The sequence below is a fragment of the Chroicocephalus ridibundus genome, chromosome 1 (assembly GCF_963924245.1).
Source record: "Chroicocephalus ridibundus chromosome 1, bChrRid1.1, whole genome shotgun sequence".
Lineage (NCBI taxonomy): Eukaryota > Metazoa > Chordata > Aves > Charadriiformes > Laridae > Chroicocephalus > Chroicocephalus ridibundus.
The window spans coordinates 9,380,494-9,400,049 of NC_086284.1; the positions used below are offsets into that span (position 1 = coordinate 9,380,494).

The 19,556-nt window shown below is 47.0% G+C and overlaps 1 protein-coding gene across 2 annotated transcripts in view; it reads left to right on the top strand.

Moving 5' to 3' along the window:
* PGM2L1 (phosphoglucomutase 2 like 1) overlaps positions 1-12,123 on the top strand; it is a 43,614-nt gene extending 31,491 nt beyond the window's left edge. For both annotated transcript variants that reach the window (XM_063327899.1, XM_063327908.1), the window contains 7 exons: positions 152-249; positions 1,060-1,240; positions 2,607-2,700; positions 3,051-3,180; positions 4,470-4,659; positions 5,180-5,313; positions 7,622-12,123. In XM_063327899.1, coding sequence (XP_063183969.1) covers positions 152-249; positions 1,060-1,240; positions 2,607-2,700; positions 3,051-3,180; positions 4,470-4,659; positions 5,180-5,313; positions 7,622-7,724 — 930 coding nt within the window. In that variant the 3' untranslated portion in view covers positions 7,725-12,123. The remainder of the gene's footprint in view (positions 1-151; positions 250-1,059; positions 1,241-2,606; positions 2,701-3,050; positions 3,181-4,469; positions 4,660-5,179; positions 5,314-7,621) is intronic.
* The last annotated feature ends 7,433 nt before the right edge of the window (positions 12,124-19,556 follow it).

Sequence of the window (19,556 nt, forward strand, 5' to 3'; positions counted from 1 at the left end):
ACAGGGAGTACCTGGCTTTCAGCTGTATTAATACAGTGGGCAATCCATATGAGATTTTTCTTTCACTGCATGTTATATGTAAGTAGGAAAAATGTGAGTTTATTTGCTCTTGTGATTCTATTTTTTTCCCCCCTCCCTCTTCTCCCACCAGGAGTTGTCACTGAGGCTTGCAGAGAAAGAAAATGCTAAAGTAGTAGTGGCCACTGATCCAGATGCAGATAGACTAGCAGTGGCGGAACAGCAGGAGAAGTAAGTGATGGGATCTTTTATTTTATCTCTTTCTGCAGAAAAGGTACTGAAAATCCCAAAATGTCCCCCAATAGTAGACAGGCACACACGCCTTCAGCCCGCTCTTTCCTGTTGCGACTTAGCTATTTGGATATTTTTCTTGCTAGCTTCATCTTGTGGTATAGCTCCACCTGAAATAATGTATTTTAAATAAAATAAGTTAATAACTCAGAAAATATTAGATTAAATACTTACCAGTGTTACAGTAAATGGCCAAATAAAACGTAACTGAAAAGTTGCGTGACTACTAAAAACACTTAAATCTTGTTGTTACTGTTTTTTCACTTCTGTCAGGCAAACAGATTCTGCCTTGGGAGAGCTAGCTGCTGTGGGCTTTTTTTTGTTTGTTTGTTTGTTTTTCCCTGGCTGCTTCATATTGAATAGAAATTATTTTTCTTCCACTAACAGGCCAAAATTCTGATCGTTGTGTAAGTAACTGTCTATAATGCGCAGTTGCGCAGGCATTGCCTGACTGCAATGTATAGACTGCTATACTTGTGTTTGATAAATTAAAAAGACCTGAGCTGTTTTCAAGCTGGCAGTAAGGATACTTGATTTGTATCTTTGCTTGCTAACAGAACGCACTGGGCTTGTAAATCATTGAGACGTGATAAATGTGGAGTCCTGTTAGTACGGTGGCTTCGTATAGAGCAGCTTGTCAGTCGTGTGCTCAGATCCCCGTTGTTCCAGTGACTGCAGAAAACATCTCCCCTTGCATGGATGCTTCTGAAAAACGTGAAAACGCTCTTCTAATTTCTATCCTGTCCGCAGTGGCTGCTGGAAGGTGTTCACCGGCAACGAGCTGGCAGCTTTGTTTGGGTGGTGGATGTTTTCTTGCTGGAAGGAGAACTGCTCCCAAGATGCTGATGTGAAGAATGTTTACATGTTAGCGACCACAGTCTCCTCGAAAATTTTGAGGGCAATTGCACTTAAAGAGGGATTTCACTTTGAAGTAAGTGTGGGTTTTATGATGTCGTCTTGGCAGAGTGAAAATCTTGATTGCCGTGTTTTCCACCTGCCCTCCCACTTAATGACTTTACGAAATGAAAAATAGATGGATAACTTCCAGTCTTGTGGCTGGGAGTTTTAATGCGTTCCAACTTGCAGAGAATGCTGTTGTACCTAGACAAGCCTGATTTCAGCATCTGCAGTGTTTCTCAATGCAGCTTACTGTGAACGCAGACTGTGAGATCAGTTTATACAAAGCTGCAAGGAGCTGTAACAGGTGACACAAATTAAAACCTAAATTAATAGAAAAGCCTTTGTCTTGTCTGGTTTCCTAGAGAGAAGTTCTTCTGTGTGAGAGAATGAAAGTGTGTGCAACTGGGTGTGTTTACTACAAAAATGGAGTGCTTTTTGATGGATTTGTAACAAACACTTACAGGTTACACACTTCCTTCAGGTGCCCAGATCACTAGTAGGTTTTAAATTTGGTTTTGCTTCAAATTGTGACAGACAGACAGATCTTTAATGTAGCTTCATTAAGGACTTGCTAAAAAAGAAAATGGGGGGATGCCGCTGCAGACTGACAGTGATTATTTTAGTTCCTGTGTTCAAATTAAGTGCTTGCTCTGATTTCTGAGAGAGACTGTTGAATGTTTGACTGGAAAACAGCTAGGAATTTACAGAACCACCTGGTCTCCTTTAAAAGCTTCCCCTCTTTGTGCCTTTCTTCTCTCCAAGAAGGACTTTCTAAGCTTTTGACTGCTTTTGCATGATTTGAAGAACACAGGCAGTGCTCTTCCCTCCCATCACCCAAAATTGCTGTTTATATTTCTGTAACTTTTCCTTTTGAATACCTTTGTACAGTTGCCTGACCTGATAAGCAGCATGGAGGATCTTATCTGATCTCAGAGTCACAGTCTTTCAGGCACACTTACTCCTTGATTTGATATTCGTGTCCTAGTTAGCGTTTTACTAGTGAATATTCATCCAGTGACTCTTTGCCTTAGATTCATCATGTTGAAGATACAACTTGTCTAGTCTTTGTCTTTACTGTCTCTATTCTGTTATCAATTAATTAGATTTAAATTCAGGGAAATTATTTCAAGAAAATAAAAAAAATGTCCTTAAGCTTCAGTGTTTTGACTCTGCAGTCTTTCCTATTGACCCTAAAACTCAGAATGCATCATTTTTAATTTTATTTTATTTTCAAAGTCTGAGACCTCAATTTTTTTTTCTTAACTTCCAAGTCGAGCACACAAGATTCCCATTCGAGGAAGCACCCTGGAGGTGAAGGGAGAATAGTGGCTTACACTATCTTGAACCTGGAACTAAATAGAAAACATGTATTTAATGCATTCTTTTTTCTGTTTCAGGAAACACTCCCTGGTTTTAAATGGATTGGAAGTAGAGTAAAAGATCTCCTAGATAATGGAAAAGAAGTTCTCTTTGCATTTGAAGAGTCTATTGGTATGTGTGTTAATATAATAAAGTTTCAACTGTGGGGGGAAAATGCGCCTAAAAAGGAGTGGTCTTAGTTATGAAAAGAAATACAAAAATGCTTTGTTTTTGGTCTTTTGTAGTTACTAGTACAGGCCTTTTGCTCTCATCACATCAACTTGACAACTGTTGTAATAAATGATATATGGATCTCTGATTTTGATACTGTGCTTCTGCAGTTTCCTGATACAAACCGCTTCTGATACAGGTTGAAAGTCCTGAGATGCCAGTGCCAAATGCCAAACTACTGTTGCTTCATGGCCTTCGTGTAATAGTATGTCGGGTTCTTTTTCCACAATCATTTTTTTTTTTATTTCTAGGCTTCATGTGTGGCACATCAGTGTTGGATAAAGATGGTGTAAGCGCAGCTGTGGTCATAGCTGAAATGGCAACCTACCTGGAGGGCAAGAACCTAACACTAGCACAGAAACTCATTGAGATCTATGAAACGTAAGTTGTGTTTTTCATTCATATGTTCTATGTAACTGTTTTGGAGCTGGGAGTAGGCTAGTAAATATTTTTAATGTGTCCCTCAGATGTTTTCTCATTGTAAGTTGTTTTTTTCTGGTGCTATGGTGGACTGCAGTCTTCAGTATTACAGATACTGCTTGAATGCCATATCTCCCACAGGACTAAAGAGGCCCTTTCTATCGTGTTTCTGCAAAAAAAATTGTAAGAGAGTAGAATTTTGCATATGGATCCACCAGGGCAAACTTTTCTCTCTGATTCATGCTACGTAACTTCTCTTACCTTCTGATGGGTAGCTATATCTTAGTTGTGGTGTGTGTGCCTCTCTTTAAACACTTAATATTTTCACCGACACACAGTCTGGGGATTGTTAGAAGACCATGTGCTTTTCTTGCAGAGATTTGTAACAGGACAGATGTTAAAGGAATGGTCTGTGTTCAATAGCTATGGACACAATTCACAGCAAGAAAACGAGGAACATGTTTATGTCAGAATTAAAAGTCATACTGTGATAAGCCCAGCCCACCAGCAGAAGTTCCTGTGCTCTAACAGGATTAGCGGCACAGTTACAGTAAATCATATATGCCATTCCTTTTCCTGCCGGCCCAGCAGAAAGACAGACCGTGGCTCTTTAGAAACTTGAATGAGACGTGGTGGGGAGGTTGGAACAAGATGATCTTTAAGGTCCCTTCCAACCCAAACCATTCTATGATCTCCCAGTCACTTCTAATTTTTTTAAGCTGCAGAGAAGAGTCTCTGTAGAATGGGGAGTGGGTGGAATATAGTGAAAAACAACTACATTTCAGCGTGCAAACATGGTTGCTGCACCTAGTGAGCACTTGCGTTAGGTCTGCTTGGGGGTAGTAGTTTTAACTTGGGTGAAATAATCGGTCACCTTCCTCAGAGGCTGTTGAAATAATCTGTAGTTGTGGCTGCTCGTGTGGCTACAGCAGACAATTTTTGATGGTGTGGGAATGATACTGCACACTAATTTCCTGAGGGCTACCTAGGCCGCACTTAGCCAAATGGTTAGCTCTTATTTCTTTGGAGCTGAAACCTTTGCTTGAATTTAAAAATAGCTTAAGATGATCTGAGTAATACAGTGAAATCTGTTTCAGAGTCCAGACATTTGCCTATAATTATCTGCTTTCACAGCTGTGAGAAATGCATTCTTTTTCTGTTACTGCTTTTCCAAATGGGGGCTTTCTTTAGATACCAAATGTGCAGAAAACTTCTGAATCTTGTAACTGTGAATGTTAATCTACTTCTAGGTATGGATATCACATATCAAAGACTTCCTATTTCTTGTGCTATGATCCTCCTACTATCAAAAGGATATTTGAGAAACTGCGGAACTTCGATGCCCCTCAGTCTTATCCAAAATTTTGTGGTATTTACAATATACTACATGTACGAGATATTACCACTGGCTATGACAGCAGCCAGCCAAATGAAAAATCGGTGAGTTAGAAAGTATTTTTGCAGGAACGGTTCTGTTTTTGAAGAGACTGAAAGTTAAATACACCAAGAACTATGCAGAAAGACTATGTCAACTAAGATGGCAGTATAATTACCACCATCTATTAAAACTGCTTAATAACATTTACTGGGAGAACACTGCTTAAATATGAAATGGCTTGTCTGTTGCGTTGGCTATTTTGATATAACAATGAATGAACTTTGTTAGTTGAAGTGAGCTTGATGCTCCTGCAGATCTTAAGCTATCTAGCAGACTTCCGGATGTTAGACCTCCAACGTTATCCTGAAATACTGACTCTAATCTAGGTGATAGACGTGTCGGGCTGAAATAACTTGTTCTAGTCTTTGCATCGGCTGGTGGATGTCACCTGCAGGGGATTTCAGCATGTTTATTTAGCTTTATATTTACTGAATATTGTAAATTTTTTTAAAAACCAAACCAAAAACCCCCACTTTTGTGGTAGTTGGGGGGTTCTGTAATAAAATGTTGTTGTTTATGTAGGTGCTGCCAGTGAGTAAAAGCAGTCAGATGATCACTTTTACATTTCAAAATGGTTGTGTTGCCACCCTTCGGACAAGTGGAACAGAACCAAAGATCAAGTACTACGCGGAGATGTGCGCGCTGCCGGAGCAGAGGTCAGTAGCAAGGCCACATGCACCCGTTGCAAGATGCCTTCGGGCTCAAAGGTCAGTACTTGGGCATCTGTCCCTGCGTGGAGGGGGATTCCTCTGCTGCCTCCTTGGAGACCTGAGCCTCAGCTGACTGTTCCAGCCTGTTAAACTGGCCAGTGATGCACATTCCTGCTCATAAGGGATCCCCTCTATAGTGGATAAGACAAAGAATTGAATTTTCAGCATCTGCTACAGTAGGAGACTTCTTTTATTAACGCAAATCCTCATTCACTTAGAATTCACTTCACTTAAAAAGTGATGAAGTTGTGCTGCTGCTGGCAAGTATGCTTAAACCCAGGTGGATTCCTGTTGCATTTGGGAATCTGCTGTGTTGCTCTGAGCTACTGGATAGTAACTGGAGGTCTGTCCCCTTTTGACAGACAGCTGGATTAAGCTTCTTCCAGTTTAAAAAAAAAAAACAAAACAGTACATTTACACCATTGAAATCAGGAGTGCGACTGAGGAGCCTAGGTTCTTAGTTCAGCTACCGAAGAGAAGCAGGCTCTTGAACTGGATTCCTAACCTAAATCCTGTGAGTACCGCTCCCTTTAGACTTGTGTCCCAACGTTCCTGTGGAGCAGAGAATTGAAAATGACGTAAAGGGATCTCTGATGCGGTATTTATTTCTACTTATTGGCAGGAATTCAGGGCGAGCGTGCTTTTATCACTGAACGGTTTGGTCAGATGTAGGCAGTCAGTGGACAGTGAGTGGCAGATTGCCTTTGCTTGTAAAATGTGCACGGGAGGGGAAACACAGATCCATGCCTAGACAGATTTCCAGAGGCTGCTTAAATATTCTTTAAAATTTTATTTTTAGTTTAGTTTAGTTAAAAGTTTATTACTACGTGAAGTGTATTAATGCAGCTACAGCCCATCTTTTGAGTCATGTTTCTAAATTGTTCTGAATTGACCGTGGAATAACAGCAGGTCAGTGAAGTGGTAGGAATTCTACATCCCAGTTTTATGAATGGCAGCTCTTGCCAGAAGCCTGTATTTATTTGGTCAGAGAGCTTTCCGATTGTCTGGTGTATCAACACGCTTCATTGTTACGTGGATATGGAAATTCTCGCTTCAGTTAGAACATGGTTCCCTACACCTGGGAGTGGGCCATGTACCATTTGGTGTAAATACTGAAGAAAAGGTAAGATATAGTTGAGGCAAACAGCTCCACCGACAAGGAAGAAATAAATGCCAGAAATATTGCCCTTAACCTAATCTTAACACAAGTGAGGGCCAGACAAGTAAGAGAGAAACGAAGTACATGAGGATGCTTTGATGCCTCATTTGGGCTTCTGCTGCTGTTCATTCTGGTAAGTCAGAAAAATACATCGACCTTTAATTTTAGTAATACCTGTGGTTAATGGCAATTACTATCTGGAACGCAAAATTGAAAAGCTTTCATGCTTGCCTGATTCAAGGCGTAAAATGGTCTGTAGGAACCTCAAAAGGCGTTCTTCTCCGTCATAGCTTTGCAAATATTTCTCTGAGTTGCTGGTTACTGATTATTCTTAAAAGCTGAACATCAGAAAAGTCAGTTTTACTGCAGCATTTTGGGGTGCTTTCTTTTAAAGGAAGTGGTGACCTGAAGGGCACCAGTTCCCCAAATGAACAAAGCAGATGTAAATAAGCCTGTTTTGCCTATTCTCTGTTAAAAACAGACTGAGTTCCTCTCCCTCCAGTGAGACTTTGGACGTAGGAGAGGGGTTATGCATTTTTAAAGGAATGTTGCAGTGCATTAGTATTTGTGCACGTAGATGTTGGCTTTTTACTGGAATGAATGTCTGGGCATTTAAATAGGGAAGGGATCAGTATATTACAGTGTCCTCTTGTGAGCGGTGACACTTTGCCTGATTACTCAGTCCTGCGCTTTAGTCAACATACAATCTGATACCCATCTGAATGCCATCTAGAAAAGAACATAGGGTATCTATCTTTTTGTTAGTAGCTCATTCTTACTTTTTAATCCATTTAGAGTCTGTGTCTGACCAGTCTTGCGTTGGTTTTGCGGTCATTAGTTCTTGTCTCCGCTCTGCTAGAGCCCTCTAGTGGCGATTACTTTTTTTTTTTCTTAAATGAATTTAAATTAATATTGCAGTAGTCCCTAACCAAAAATTAACTTGTTAAAGCAAGCAGGTTGGAGTCTCTACACGTTGATGTTGGTAGGAAACATAATAAAGTGAGTCCATCACCATCACATCTTGCTTTTTTTTCTTGTTTTTAATAGATGCCTGTTGTTTATCAAACCTCTGACATGGTATTGTTCTCTTTCTAGTGACAGAAGCATGCTGGAAGAAGAACTTCAGAAGCTTATTGAAGCTTTGATCGAGAATTTTCTTGAACCTGATAAGAATGGACTGATCTGGCGCTCTGCTTAGACCTCTGACAGGTGTTCAAAGAAGCGACCGCCTGCACTGCGTCGTGTGAAACAAAGGAACCAAGAACAGAACTCCGTTTAAGACGTGTGCGTGTGTGTATGTGTGTTAAACAGCTACATTTTTATTCTATAAAGAAGAAGCATTCTTTTGTCAGGCTTTTCACCAAAGTCTGGGCTAGAAAATTTGGGATAAGGACAGTACGTGAGAGAAAAGGACGCAATTTATTATTACACTTTTGACCAAAAGACTAATTAACCTGCAGCAATGCAAACAAACTGCCCTGGGTTTAAGACAGCTGATCTTAACCACTAGATCTTGTCTTAAATTCATTTCAGGTACTCAATACTTTTTGTGTGACAAGGTTTTGAAATCGGGTAGTCCTAATATTTGAAGGAAGCGAGCGCTCCAAACTGACAAAAAAAAGCCTGCTTCTTCCTAGCTGTTGTGCGTGATTGTTACAGGTCTTAATTTCCAAAAAATGTTGAAGTAGAGTTCAGTGCTTAGCAGTTCTTGTTTAGGCAAGTTGTTCAATATGACATTTTTTCAGCTACCTAAGTATCTTTCCGTTGTTAAAGGTGCTCTTGGTGCATTGTATCTTTCCTGTGTGCATCTTAAAATATTTACTTTGACAGTGAAACAATAGTGGCAACACATGCAGTTCCACTTGCAGGCTGGGTTTGGAATTACCTAGTGCCTTTCCAAGGCATTCAAAGGAATAGGAACTTGTTCATTCCTTAATTAAATTGCCCATTTTAACTACCATGGGCTTTGCAACCAGTTTTTGGTCCCACATCTCTGAAGAGTCTTAAGCTTTTTTTTTTTTTTATTTTTTTCCAGAAATTCGGTAACTTTGAGTGAAAATTCCAGTTAGTGACTTTTTTTTTTGTTTTGATGGCTTTAATTCATACTGTGTATTTAAAAAAAAAAACAACAACACAAAAACCAACCAACCAAAAAAAAACCAGAAGAAAGTGGAGGTGAGACACTGACACTGCTGATTATTATTTTTAATTACTAAATAATATTATTTTTTTGGTCATGTGTTGTAAGCTAATTTCTGTTAGAATAGCAGTTTGCAAATGCGACTCTTCCTTATCTTTCAGGGCAAATTTTTAACAACTTCCCATTATCTATTTCCTACTTTTGCTTGAGCAGAAAATGATACTGCTAATCAATTTTTCCAAAAAATAGACTGATACAGAAATTCTCATGTAGATACTGAGGATTTCAGAAAAGAAAAGCCGTGTTTTGGCACAGAAAAGCCGTGGAAGATGCTTTAACTGAAAGAACACTTCAAGAAAATTGCATATTGATTAACTGAGAAAAATACTCGTTAATGTGTGCTACTAAATTGCTAATATAAGCCTTCAGCATAAAGTCAGTGGTGTTCTGGCCATCTCCTCGCTATCACTTTACAGTAATTAGATAAAAGAAGTCGATAAAGCTGAACACTTAACCGCTGTATTGAAGGTTACCTGAGAAGAACCTGAAATGCACTTAAATTAAAGCTGTTGTTTTGCCATTATTGTTAAATCTCTAAATTTGTCCTCCATCTTATTATACCCTTACAGCTTGATGCCGCAGGATTGCGCCGAGTGGTTTTGTATGTGTTGCGTCTGGATGGCTTTAAAGAGCACTGAGGTTTCTCTGTCCGTGCGGGTATCGGGTATTTCATGCTGACAGAAGCTTTGCACTATAACCGTGGATAAGTATTTTGCTGTATATGAATGTCCATGTACTGCAGAAGGTCTGTGTTGCACAAATTCTTACTTGCCACCGATATTTATTTATTTTTTATTTTAAGAGAAAGTATTTCCAAATTGTTCTGCAATTGAGTGAAATGTATCTAATACCAAAAAACATTGTTTTTTTTTTTTTCTGGATTGTACATTTGACTGATGTGATGGGGAAAATGAGTGAAAGCATTTACGCTTAGAGTATACTCATGTTATTGTACAGCACCGGGTAGGTCTCAGAAGGCGTAAAGGCGTTTTTGACTGCTGCTTCGTCTTTAGTTTTCACAAAAAAGTGCAGAACTGGATCCCAACTGCACTGAATTTGGAGGAGGTCTTGTCTTTTTTTTCACGGGCAGCAGATTAAAGCCTTGGGCATTTTGGATTTTGTTTTTGAACAGCCCACTAATAGTTCAGAAGAGAACAAGTGACTTAGAACATAATTTTGAACAAAGGTAAACACTGTAAAAAAGCATAGTTTATGTGTGCGTATTGTAGCAGTTAGTGTTAGGAGTTACGTCTTGTGAGTTACCTTTTTTTTATGCTCCTATAAAGAGCAGGAATCTGCAGTGCCCCAGAGAGACCTGCTTTATAGCAGTAGACAAGCGTTATAAATGCAGTATGGAAGAAAATTGTGATTACGTTTTCCAGTCAGCATTCTTAGAAGTTGGTAACTGTTCATGGTATAAATATCTTTAATAAGAAGACGAATACGGGGAGTTAAGTATCTGGGATTCTTCTCGTCGATAGAGTTGAGCAGTAAGTTATAGATGTAGTAGTGCTTTTGGAATGACAGCAACAGGCACAATGTGTTGAATGTATTTTAAGGGTATAATAACTATTGCTGTTTTTAAGCTGCTGCTACTGTTGTTTTCCTACTGTATTTGAACTGTTTGATATATTTATACTGTTCCATTTGTGGAACTCCTCCTTTATCTCCTCCCTCTCATCTTGCTTCCCTTACTTCTGTTACTGTGAAGGACTGTAATTCTCTTATTTTATTGCCCTGTAACTTTGTTATACACCGTGTTAGAGTTTGCTAGGCTTGCGTACAATCTTCTTTCGGTTGTCAGCTGTTCTTTACTACTTTTCAGATAAGAACAAAGGCTTTTCAAACTTGAGTAGGAAGCAGGTAATAGATCAAAGTACGCTGTGGATGCTGTTTACTAGGCACTTCCAGTTAAAATACGTCTTTTCAAAGGTTGGTCTACAGCAGGGCATTGGCTTAAACTGTAATCACACAGCCAGTGATTTGTTTTTAGCGTTTGATAATAAAATTGGGAGGGCTTGTGTCTGTCCTTTCCCTTTTTGATGTCACAGGCTTACTCTCTGTCTCACTCAGACGTGGTGAAGTTGTGTTTCCGTGAGGCTGGGATAGGACCTTTGTAAGTACAGGAGAGCTGCCAGCCAAGGTGGAACGTCTGCGTTACGGAGCTTGTAGCTGAAATTTTTATTCTAGTTGTGATACAGCTTCCAGTCTGTGGTTTAAGTAGCTTCAGGTGCTATTCATGTCTCTCCTCCTGCACTCTGAAGGGCGCCTCCAGCCACAGCCGCAGTGAATCATAAACTCTTGCGTGGGGGAGAAGGAGGGAGCGTGTTTAACACAGGAGAGTTTGACTGGGAGCTCCAAGCACAGCCCTAGCTGCAGCCCGAGGTGGCGTAGCCCCTGCTTTGTTTGCAGTTGGCGTGGTGTCCTGTCCGGCCGCTGAGCCAGTGGTGCCTGCCCTGCCCTGCCCTTGCATCCCAGGTGGGTGCAGCTCCAAGGAGCCAGGTTTCCCCTGGGCTGCGGGAGAACTGGGAACTTGCCTGAGTGGGTCTCTAATTTCCTTAATTTTAAATACCTACCTCTTCCTTCTAAGGAGGGGAAGTGCTTATTTGTGTCATCCGCAGAGTGAATTAAGAATTAGTTCTATGTGTTTCTGTTTGAGACGTTGAGGTGCGTTACGATGTGCAGCAGCCTGGGGCTTCTTTACCTGCCTCCAGCAGTTCCTGACTGCTCTCAGGCTGTTGCCGTACCTCTGGTTGGAGGATACCTGCATGTTGAAATTCCTGGCGTTATTCCCTGATTTAGCGGTACTTAGGTAAGCACTTTGCATCCGCTCTTTGGCTCCTGAAGCATTAGGGGTTTCAGTTTCAGGGGGTGTGTTTGTGTGAAACTTTCAGAGTATTGAAGGAGGAGCCACAAGGTTGGAATGGGGGTTTCTGTCATTTGGGGCAGGGTGGGACACGTGGTTGGCTTTAAAAAGCACTTGGATATTCTCTTTAATTTTAAAACTAATATTATCATCACTTCATTTTGTCTTTCCCCTGGTTTTGCCCTCTTTTCTCCCCAAGTAAGGGGGCGGGGGGGGGCTGCATGGTGCCCCCTGAATGGTTAGAGTCTGCCTCGATACCATTTTCCATCCTCCCCTGCCCTTTGCCTGCTCGAGAGTAACTTTGTACGAGGTGATGGAAGTACCTGCAGCTGCAGCGATCTCCTTGGCTAGAATCCTGGGGAGTTCTGGATCTGTGCTCTTGTTTACCCGGTGTCTGTTCTTCTGTAAAACTAGGGCACATTACAAATACAGAGTGAGAATTTGCACTTTCCTGAAGTATTTCTGTGTGTATTGCTACGTGGATTTAGCTGAATGAAGTGTTACAAGTAATAAAATATTCTCTTCGTAGTAGCAATCCTTTGTGTTTCTTCGGTCTTCTTTAGTCAAACGTTGTTGCCCGAAACCCCGAGCTGGCAGATAACTGTTCCTGACTTGGTGTGGGAGGAATATTGACCCTGTGCCACTCGGGTACCTAAAACCCCGGGAACAATGGCGCTTCCTGAAGAACCTGTTCAGAGGCTCATCCTGGTGCTGCTGCTAGATGAGATCTCCCCTGTGACACCATTTCCAAGGGGCTCAGCACTGAAGGTGTGCCAGGGCAGAGCACCAAGGACTAGTTGTGACCTGAATTCGCCACCGATGCCACCACAGAGCACGTGGAAAGGGAGGTGGATGTTTGGGGCACAAATCGGAATGAGGAGAGGCCGATCTTTTTGGGGTGAAGTTGCTTCAGGAAGAGCAACAGAAGGGAGGAGGTGAGGGGACCGGGGGAGAGGAGCTGGGGTGGGCACTGCATGTGACAGAGCGGGTCCAAGCCAGGGGTGGCATTCACCCTAAAGAAAGGTTTCAGCTCTGTAGAGTGCCACCAGGTGAGCTGATGGGGCAGAGGGACCACCTTCTCGCTGGTCCCTCTGTCCTCAGAAGATCACCCTGTGCTGGGGATTTTATGCTCATTGTTAAACTCTGAGGCAGGAGGTGATTCCACCCCAGTTTGGCTCTAACATGGAATTTAATGAGGTTGGTGTAAGATGGTTCCTGGGGGCGCAGCAGCGTGTCCAGGAGGGTTCCTGCATCCCTTCAGCGATGGCTGCAGGCGTTATCTTGGGGGAATCTGCGTGTGAATCGCTGTTTTTTTTCTCCTTGCCAAGGCTGATGCTCCACGTCAGAGCTGCCCTCCCCCTCCCAGCTCACCCCAGTTAGCTCCCAGTTATCCCCCGTGCCGCGCTGACACGGATGGTGCTTTCCAGGGAGAGACTTCACCATACCCCTGAAGCCTTCAGACTGGTTGTGAAATGAGAAAACAGTAGAAGGACCTGGAGCTGGAGGGGTTTATTTGGGCTGGGGGTGAGGGGAGCAGCGGTGTCGCCCATGGACGCAGCGGGGACAGGGACCGGAGGGGACAGGGACCGGTGGGGTCAGCGGTGGCTGAGCCTCCGCGGGCTCCACCGCTCTGTAATTGCAGGAACGGGCGCTGGATGTCACCACGAGTCCGTGCCGAGACCCAGCTGGCCCGCTGCGCCCCTCTCGAGCTGCGGGGACAACCAAGGGACAGGCTGGGGACAACCGAGGGACAGGCCTGGCACCCCGGGGGTTCGGGGCTGGGGCGCGGAGCAGCGGGATGTCCTTCAGCAGGGAGCACGGGGGGGACCCTGGGGCCAGGCTCTGCTGAACGGGGACATCTCTTGAGGACCAGCAGGACACAGCCTCTTCCAGGGCAGGTGGTGAGTGGTTTTGGGGACTGGAGCATCGCGTGGAGGTCCCAAGGTCCATCTGTGCTGCCGGTGGATCTGGGGACATGAGGCTGGGAGCAGCCGCAGTTGCTGGAGGCTGGTGAGTCTTGGCTTTGCATTCAGGTCTTGTCAATTTAAATGTTAATTTAGTAACTAAATTAATTACTAACGTGCCAAGCACGGCCCCCATAGCCTGTCCCTTGGGCTTGGCTCTCCGGGGACTCATGAGACATCTCAGGAGCCTGTGTCTCATGGTTTCATCCTGCTGGTTGGATCCATCTCGCCGTGGGAGGACACGGTGCTGGTGGGGGCCGTGGGTCGGTGTCCGTGTCAGGGCAGCGAGAAGCGATGAGGGTTACTTCCTCCCATCACATTACTGGGGGAAAGCTAAGGAGTGATTTCTATGTGCGTGCAGCACATACGGCGCACACCAGAGCACCTGAAGTCCCTTCAAAGGCCTTGGGGTCGGAGTGGGATCAGCAGCCCCCAAAACCCCATCCCTGGGGTCGAGGGGAGGTCCTCAACTGTGCTGCTCCCTGAAAGGGAAACCGAGGCACCGAGCAAGAGAGAAATACCACCCAAAAGCCCAGTGCTACAGCCAAATTTACCCCACGCCCCCTGAGCACCAGCTCTGGCCCATGGGTGACGGACCTTGCTTGTGGGTCACCGACCGGTGGGGCACGGGGTCCTTGGTAAGGGGGTGGCAGGGACACTTCTCCCGTGGTGCGACCGCTGTGCTGGGCAGCCTGGGCAGCTCTTGCTCCTGCCAAGCCACGGGCAGAGAAGACACCATGCGTGGTGCGGGGACAGGGCAGGAGCTGAGTCCACCGGGACCCGTGGCTGCAACCTTGGGTCCCCCCAGCTCTCAGGCTGCCTTACCCCAATGACACAACGTCACTTGATAACTGCTGCGCCACAGGGATGTCCCCTTGTTCTGCAAGGGACAAGGAGTTGGGCTGGGCCAAGCCGAGCTCCTGGGGTGCTCGTGGTCCCCAACTCCTCTTCTCTCTCAAGCCTGAGCTGCAAGTGGTATATGGAAGCCCACCTCTGATGTTGTGAGTTTGGGCCATCCCGAAGAGAAGGGCTGTCCTTCTGCTCTGGAAACTTGTCCCATGGGGATGGAAAAGGCCTGGTCGTGTGCATGCACAGCAGCATCCCCATGGGTTGGGAGCACAGGGGTTCATCCTGACCATGCAGAGCAGCATCTCCATAGGTTTTGGGGCTCAGAGGCCCACTGTGCCCATGCAGAGCAGCATCTCCATGGGTTTGCAGGCTCGTTGTGCCCATGCAGAGCAGCGTCTCCATGAGTTTGAGCTGCAGGTTCTCCTCTTGTGCATTACAGAGATGATCTTGGCTCCTCTTTGTGAAGAACATGGAAACCTCCCCAAAAGGGCAGCACAGAAAAGTCCTTCTCAGGGGCTTCCTTTGAAGCAGGAAGGTTTGTGCAAATTGTACCATGGTGGGGAGGGAATGGAGCCATGAGCAGCTGTAACATGGCACCATTACCAAGGCCTGGGGCCAGTTACACTGGTGTAAAACCACAGGAAGGGGAAGGAGCTGCGGGGAGGGGACTGGTTTTGTCTCCATCCGAGGTGAGGATGTGTCCTCTGAGGCTGAGGAGCCTGAACAATTAGAAGTGATGAAGATCATCTAAAAATAGGTATCTGTAAATGTCAGGCGGGCGAGTGCTGGGAGGATGGAGCGTCTCTGCGGGATTATCTGTGCCGCTGCATCCTTATGCGAGACCAGAGACCAGTACTGGTCTGCCCTGGGTCGATCCTGCGCACCCCGGCTCTCTGAGAGACCCCCCCAAGTCTCCAGAAATGAGCTGTCATGGATCATCCCAGACATCCACGGCTGGAGGCAGTTTCTGTGCTTTGTTATCCCGATGGGAGCTGCAGAAGATCCCAGCTCTGCTTCAGATGGGAGGTGGGGTGGGGAGAGACGGGCTTCGGTGCTGACACCAGTCCCTCAACATAAATTATTTCTCAGGGGCTTTTGATAGGGGAAAACTTCAGCGAAGACCCCCCCCCATGCCCGCAGTAACCGCCATGGGATAATCCCAGCCCCGCGAGTTGGGTAACGCGATGCCGAAACCCACCTCAAAGCTGGTCTGGTCCCCACTGTCCAAGAAAACGATGGGAGCCTGGTGGCACGGGGACACCCAGCAGACATATTGTCGCCTCCATTGTCCCCAGCATGCCAACAACTTGCTTAAAACAGCTGGGAAAGCAGGTTTATTTGGAAAAATAATCCAGATTGGAGCAGATTAGTGGAAACACGTCTTTCCCCATCTGCCTGGGCTGTGCGGTGCCAGCTCCCCGCGGGGCTGCCCGGAGCCAGGCTCGGGTGAAAAAACACACCAGGGTGGAAAAACCACCCTGAGGAGAACGAGGTGGCCCCACGCTGGGGACCTGCGTGGCAGGGAGGGCGTGAGGCTGTGGGGCTGCAGCTTCGAGGGGTGCCCTGGGGGGAGCTGCTGGGGTTCAGACCCCTTTGGGGGTGGGGGGAGCTACGTCCCCTCCAGCACAGCTCCCATCAGTCCCAGGTGCCCTGCCTGGGTACCACTGCCCATCCCTGCCCATTCCTGCCTGTCCGGGTCCCTGATCTGCCTGTCCCTTGCCCGTCCCATGCCTGTCCATCCCTGCCCTACATGTCCCTGCCTCCCCATCCTTGCCCTGCCCGTCCCTGTCACCCCAGGGCAGGCTCTGGGTGGAGGTGGTGGGGGGTGGTGTCACACCGCTGTTCATACCGGGGCCGGGGGGGGGGGGGGTTTGACCTGCCACCCCGTTCCCTATGGCCAGGCCAGGTGGGTCCCTCTGGCCCCTCTCCCCCAGGACAGGTCCCCAGCCCCACGGTGCTGCCGCCTCCTGCTTGCTACTGGGAGCTCATCACTGTGCTGAGCAGGTCAGTGCTCAGCTGTACCGGCGCCCAACGTTATCCCAAATGGCTGATTAGAAGAATTTGCAGATAAATAGGTGGGATCCTATTTAAGCCAAATTTCTTTGGCAGGGCCACCTCTGAGCCGGAGGAAGGAGAAACAGAGCAGGGACTGTCCCAGGCTTGCAGGTCCCAAAGCTGCCCAGAGTTTTAATTGAACCCTGCTGAGGTTTGAAACCCAGCTCTGTGGGTTTTTTCTGACCAAACTCTTCCCTGCTACCAGGAACTTGTCCCTGCTTTGTTTGTGCCTCAGTTTCCCCAAAGCATGAGGGGGAACAGCTCCCACTTGCTCTTCCTGAAGGAAAAAATGAAAAGCAGAGATATTTTTTTTCTCCCTCCCTGTTTGGGAAGGTAACGGAGGAGGAGGATGAAGGAGCCCGCTGTGACACTTCTCGGGGTTGAAGTTGCTTGGGGAGAATTAACTGTTATTAATTCTGTGTATTTTTGGAAGGGGGAGGCAGCCGGTGGCTGCTTTTCTTCCCTGCCCGAGTCCTGGGGCATGGCAGCCCTGCACTCAGCGTAGGGACAATGATGATGCTCCAGCCCAGTTATTTCCTTAATAAAAAAAATAAATCAAGCAGCAATCGCCACACCAATATTTTTGGCCTCTTCTGTGCTAAATGAGACGGTGCTCGGCATCTCTTCTACAGCTCTGGGCGCCACGGAGCAAATTCCACCACACTGGAGCAAAAATGCTTCTCAAAACACACCGGGGACGCCCTGGTCCAGCGACACGAGCATCTAAAACCCCCCAAGGAGGTGCGCGGGGGGAGGAAGGATGCAGGCAGGGCTGCCTGGCCCCGGCTCCCGCTGCGCCCACATCCACCTCCTCGGCTAAATCTCACTGCTTGCCTCTTGGCCACATCGGCCCAAGAAACAGCCGAGCACTTGGGGAAATAAGGAAGGAAAAGCGGATCTGAAAGAGCACGTTGGGTCACAAAGCACCGGTAGCTTATAAGCACCTCATACAGAGGGTATATAAACAGCCCTTTTGGGTTTGTTTTTTTCCCCTGTTTTTTGGCGACGAGCCACCGCAGTGGGCTCTGAGCATCCTTTGCTTGATTCCTATCACAGATGCTGAATTTCATTCGGCTCACGGAGCTGTGGGGGTAACTTTCTGCTCAGGCAGCAGCCGAAGGCTTGGGGCACGGGGAGGTTTGCATCCCCCTCGCCAGACCCTTCACGGAAAGGGACCGCACGGAAACATGATGGCAGCCGGGTTTCTCTAACCACCCAGGAACCCAAAAAGCACATTTTGAGCCTCGGCTCGCTGACAAGTCTTGGTTTCGCTAATCCAGAGGTTCCCTAATCCTCCTGATTTGTCATGCGGGGGTTATGCGCTGTACAGAATAATATTAACATTAACAAGCCACAAAAATGATGCTCCTACAGCTGGTTGTCCACCCAACCACCCGCATCTGACCGCTCGCACGTCGCCTTCGCCGGGCTGATGGGACTTTGCCTCTTTGAAGGGGGTCGGCGCACATAGCCGGGGGTCTCGGTGCACCCGACGAGGATGGGGAGCGCGATGATCCGAATGCCCCGCTGCTCGGTGATGAAAGGAGGAGCATCCTCATCCCTGGGGACAAAAAGCCACCGCATCCCTCCCTTTGACCTCAGGGAAAGCTGGAACAACCAGTTGCCAAAGCCGGCCACCCGCTTTGCCAGAGGGCTTCGGGGCCAGGATGTGTTTGGCCACTTTTCCGTCTGCCCGGAGGCAGATTTCCTTCCCATTATCTATCGCCAGGCACCGGCGGCCGCTGCCAGGCGGATGCTGTGTTCCCTGGTCCAACAACCACCCATCTGCCCGCAAAGCCCTCCAGGCACTTCTCCTCCTCCTCCTCCTCGCTGCAAGACATTAAATCTCGCCAGGATTTCCCAGCACCGTCCCCACGATTTGATGTTGCTCTGGTGGAATCGCAGCCCGGGGCAAATCCACCCCATCGCCCTTTTTCTTGCTCTGGGGCTGGGTTTTGGCTTTGCAGGGGTGGGAAAGTGAGGGAAGAAGTGGGAAAGCAGATGAGGGTGAGGGGCAGGCTGAGATTTCTCCCCCCTAAACCTGCCCGGTGACTCGTTGCGTGGGGTGGCGAGGTGGGGCCGGAGCCCACAAGCTCCTCAAATGGGGAGAAAATGTCAGGAAAAGGTTCACAAAATGCAACAAGTTTCCGCCGGAGCAACTCATCTCCAATGAGCCGAGGCCTGGGGGTCTCTGGGGCTTCCCTGGGAACTGGGACAGGGCTGCGGTGGGGAACCAGTTCCCTGCTCAGCAGGACCAGTCCAGAGCACCCGGAAAACTCATTTTGACTTTCGGTGACGTATCCCTACCTGAATACAGCCCAGACGCGTGGCTCTGCACCACCTCCCCTTTCCCGGCTTGCCTGCCTCGATACAGGGCTCGCAAGGGGAGAAAACACAAAGGGGGAAAATGCAATGGGGGAAAAAGCAAAGGGGGAGAATGCAAAGGACCCTGCACCAGGTTGTATCCTTCCCGGGGTCTCCGGGCACGCCTGGGGTGGAAATAATTCTGCTTTTCTGCAGCAGAAGTTTCCACCCGGCAGCTAAAGACACACACACACAGGCTCAGGGACCACAAATCCCACAAAACTCTCACTTAAAAACTCAACACGCCGGGTACTTGCTGCTCCCCGCGTCCAGGATCCCAAAAGACTCGGCACACACCGGCGCTGGCCCCGGCACGGCTGCGGGGCAGCGAGGATGCAGCTCCCATCCTCCCCCCTGCCCGGATCGGCATCCCGGGATGGGGAAAGGCAAACGCAGATATAGCAAAACGCAACGCATCCATTTTCAAGCCGGCACCAAAATTCAACATTTTAAGATGCCACATTGCAAAAGCTACAGCTTCGTTTCGGGAAATGCTGCGAGTCGCCGCCTCTCCCCACGTCTGCAGATGCTCAGCGCTCCGGTGTCTCATGAATTAGGTACCAAACCACCCAGGAGATAAAAACTGCTTCAGAAATCTATTACCTGGATAATTTTCCCCAGTCCCCGCCTCACTACCGGGAAAGGATCGGGACAGAGCTCTGTGCAGGAGCTGTGCATAAACCCCTCTGCATCCCTGGCCGCCAAACCAGCCCAGGAAAAGAAGTTTTTAAG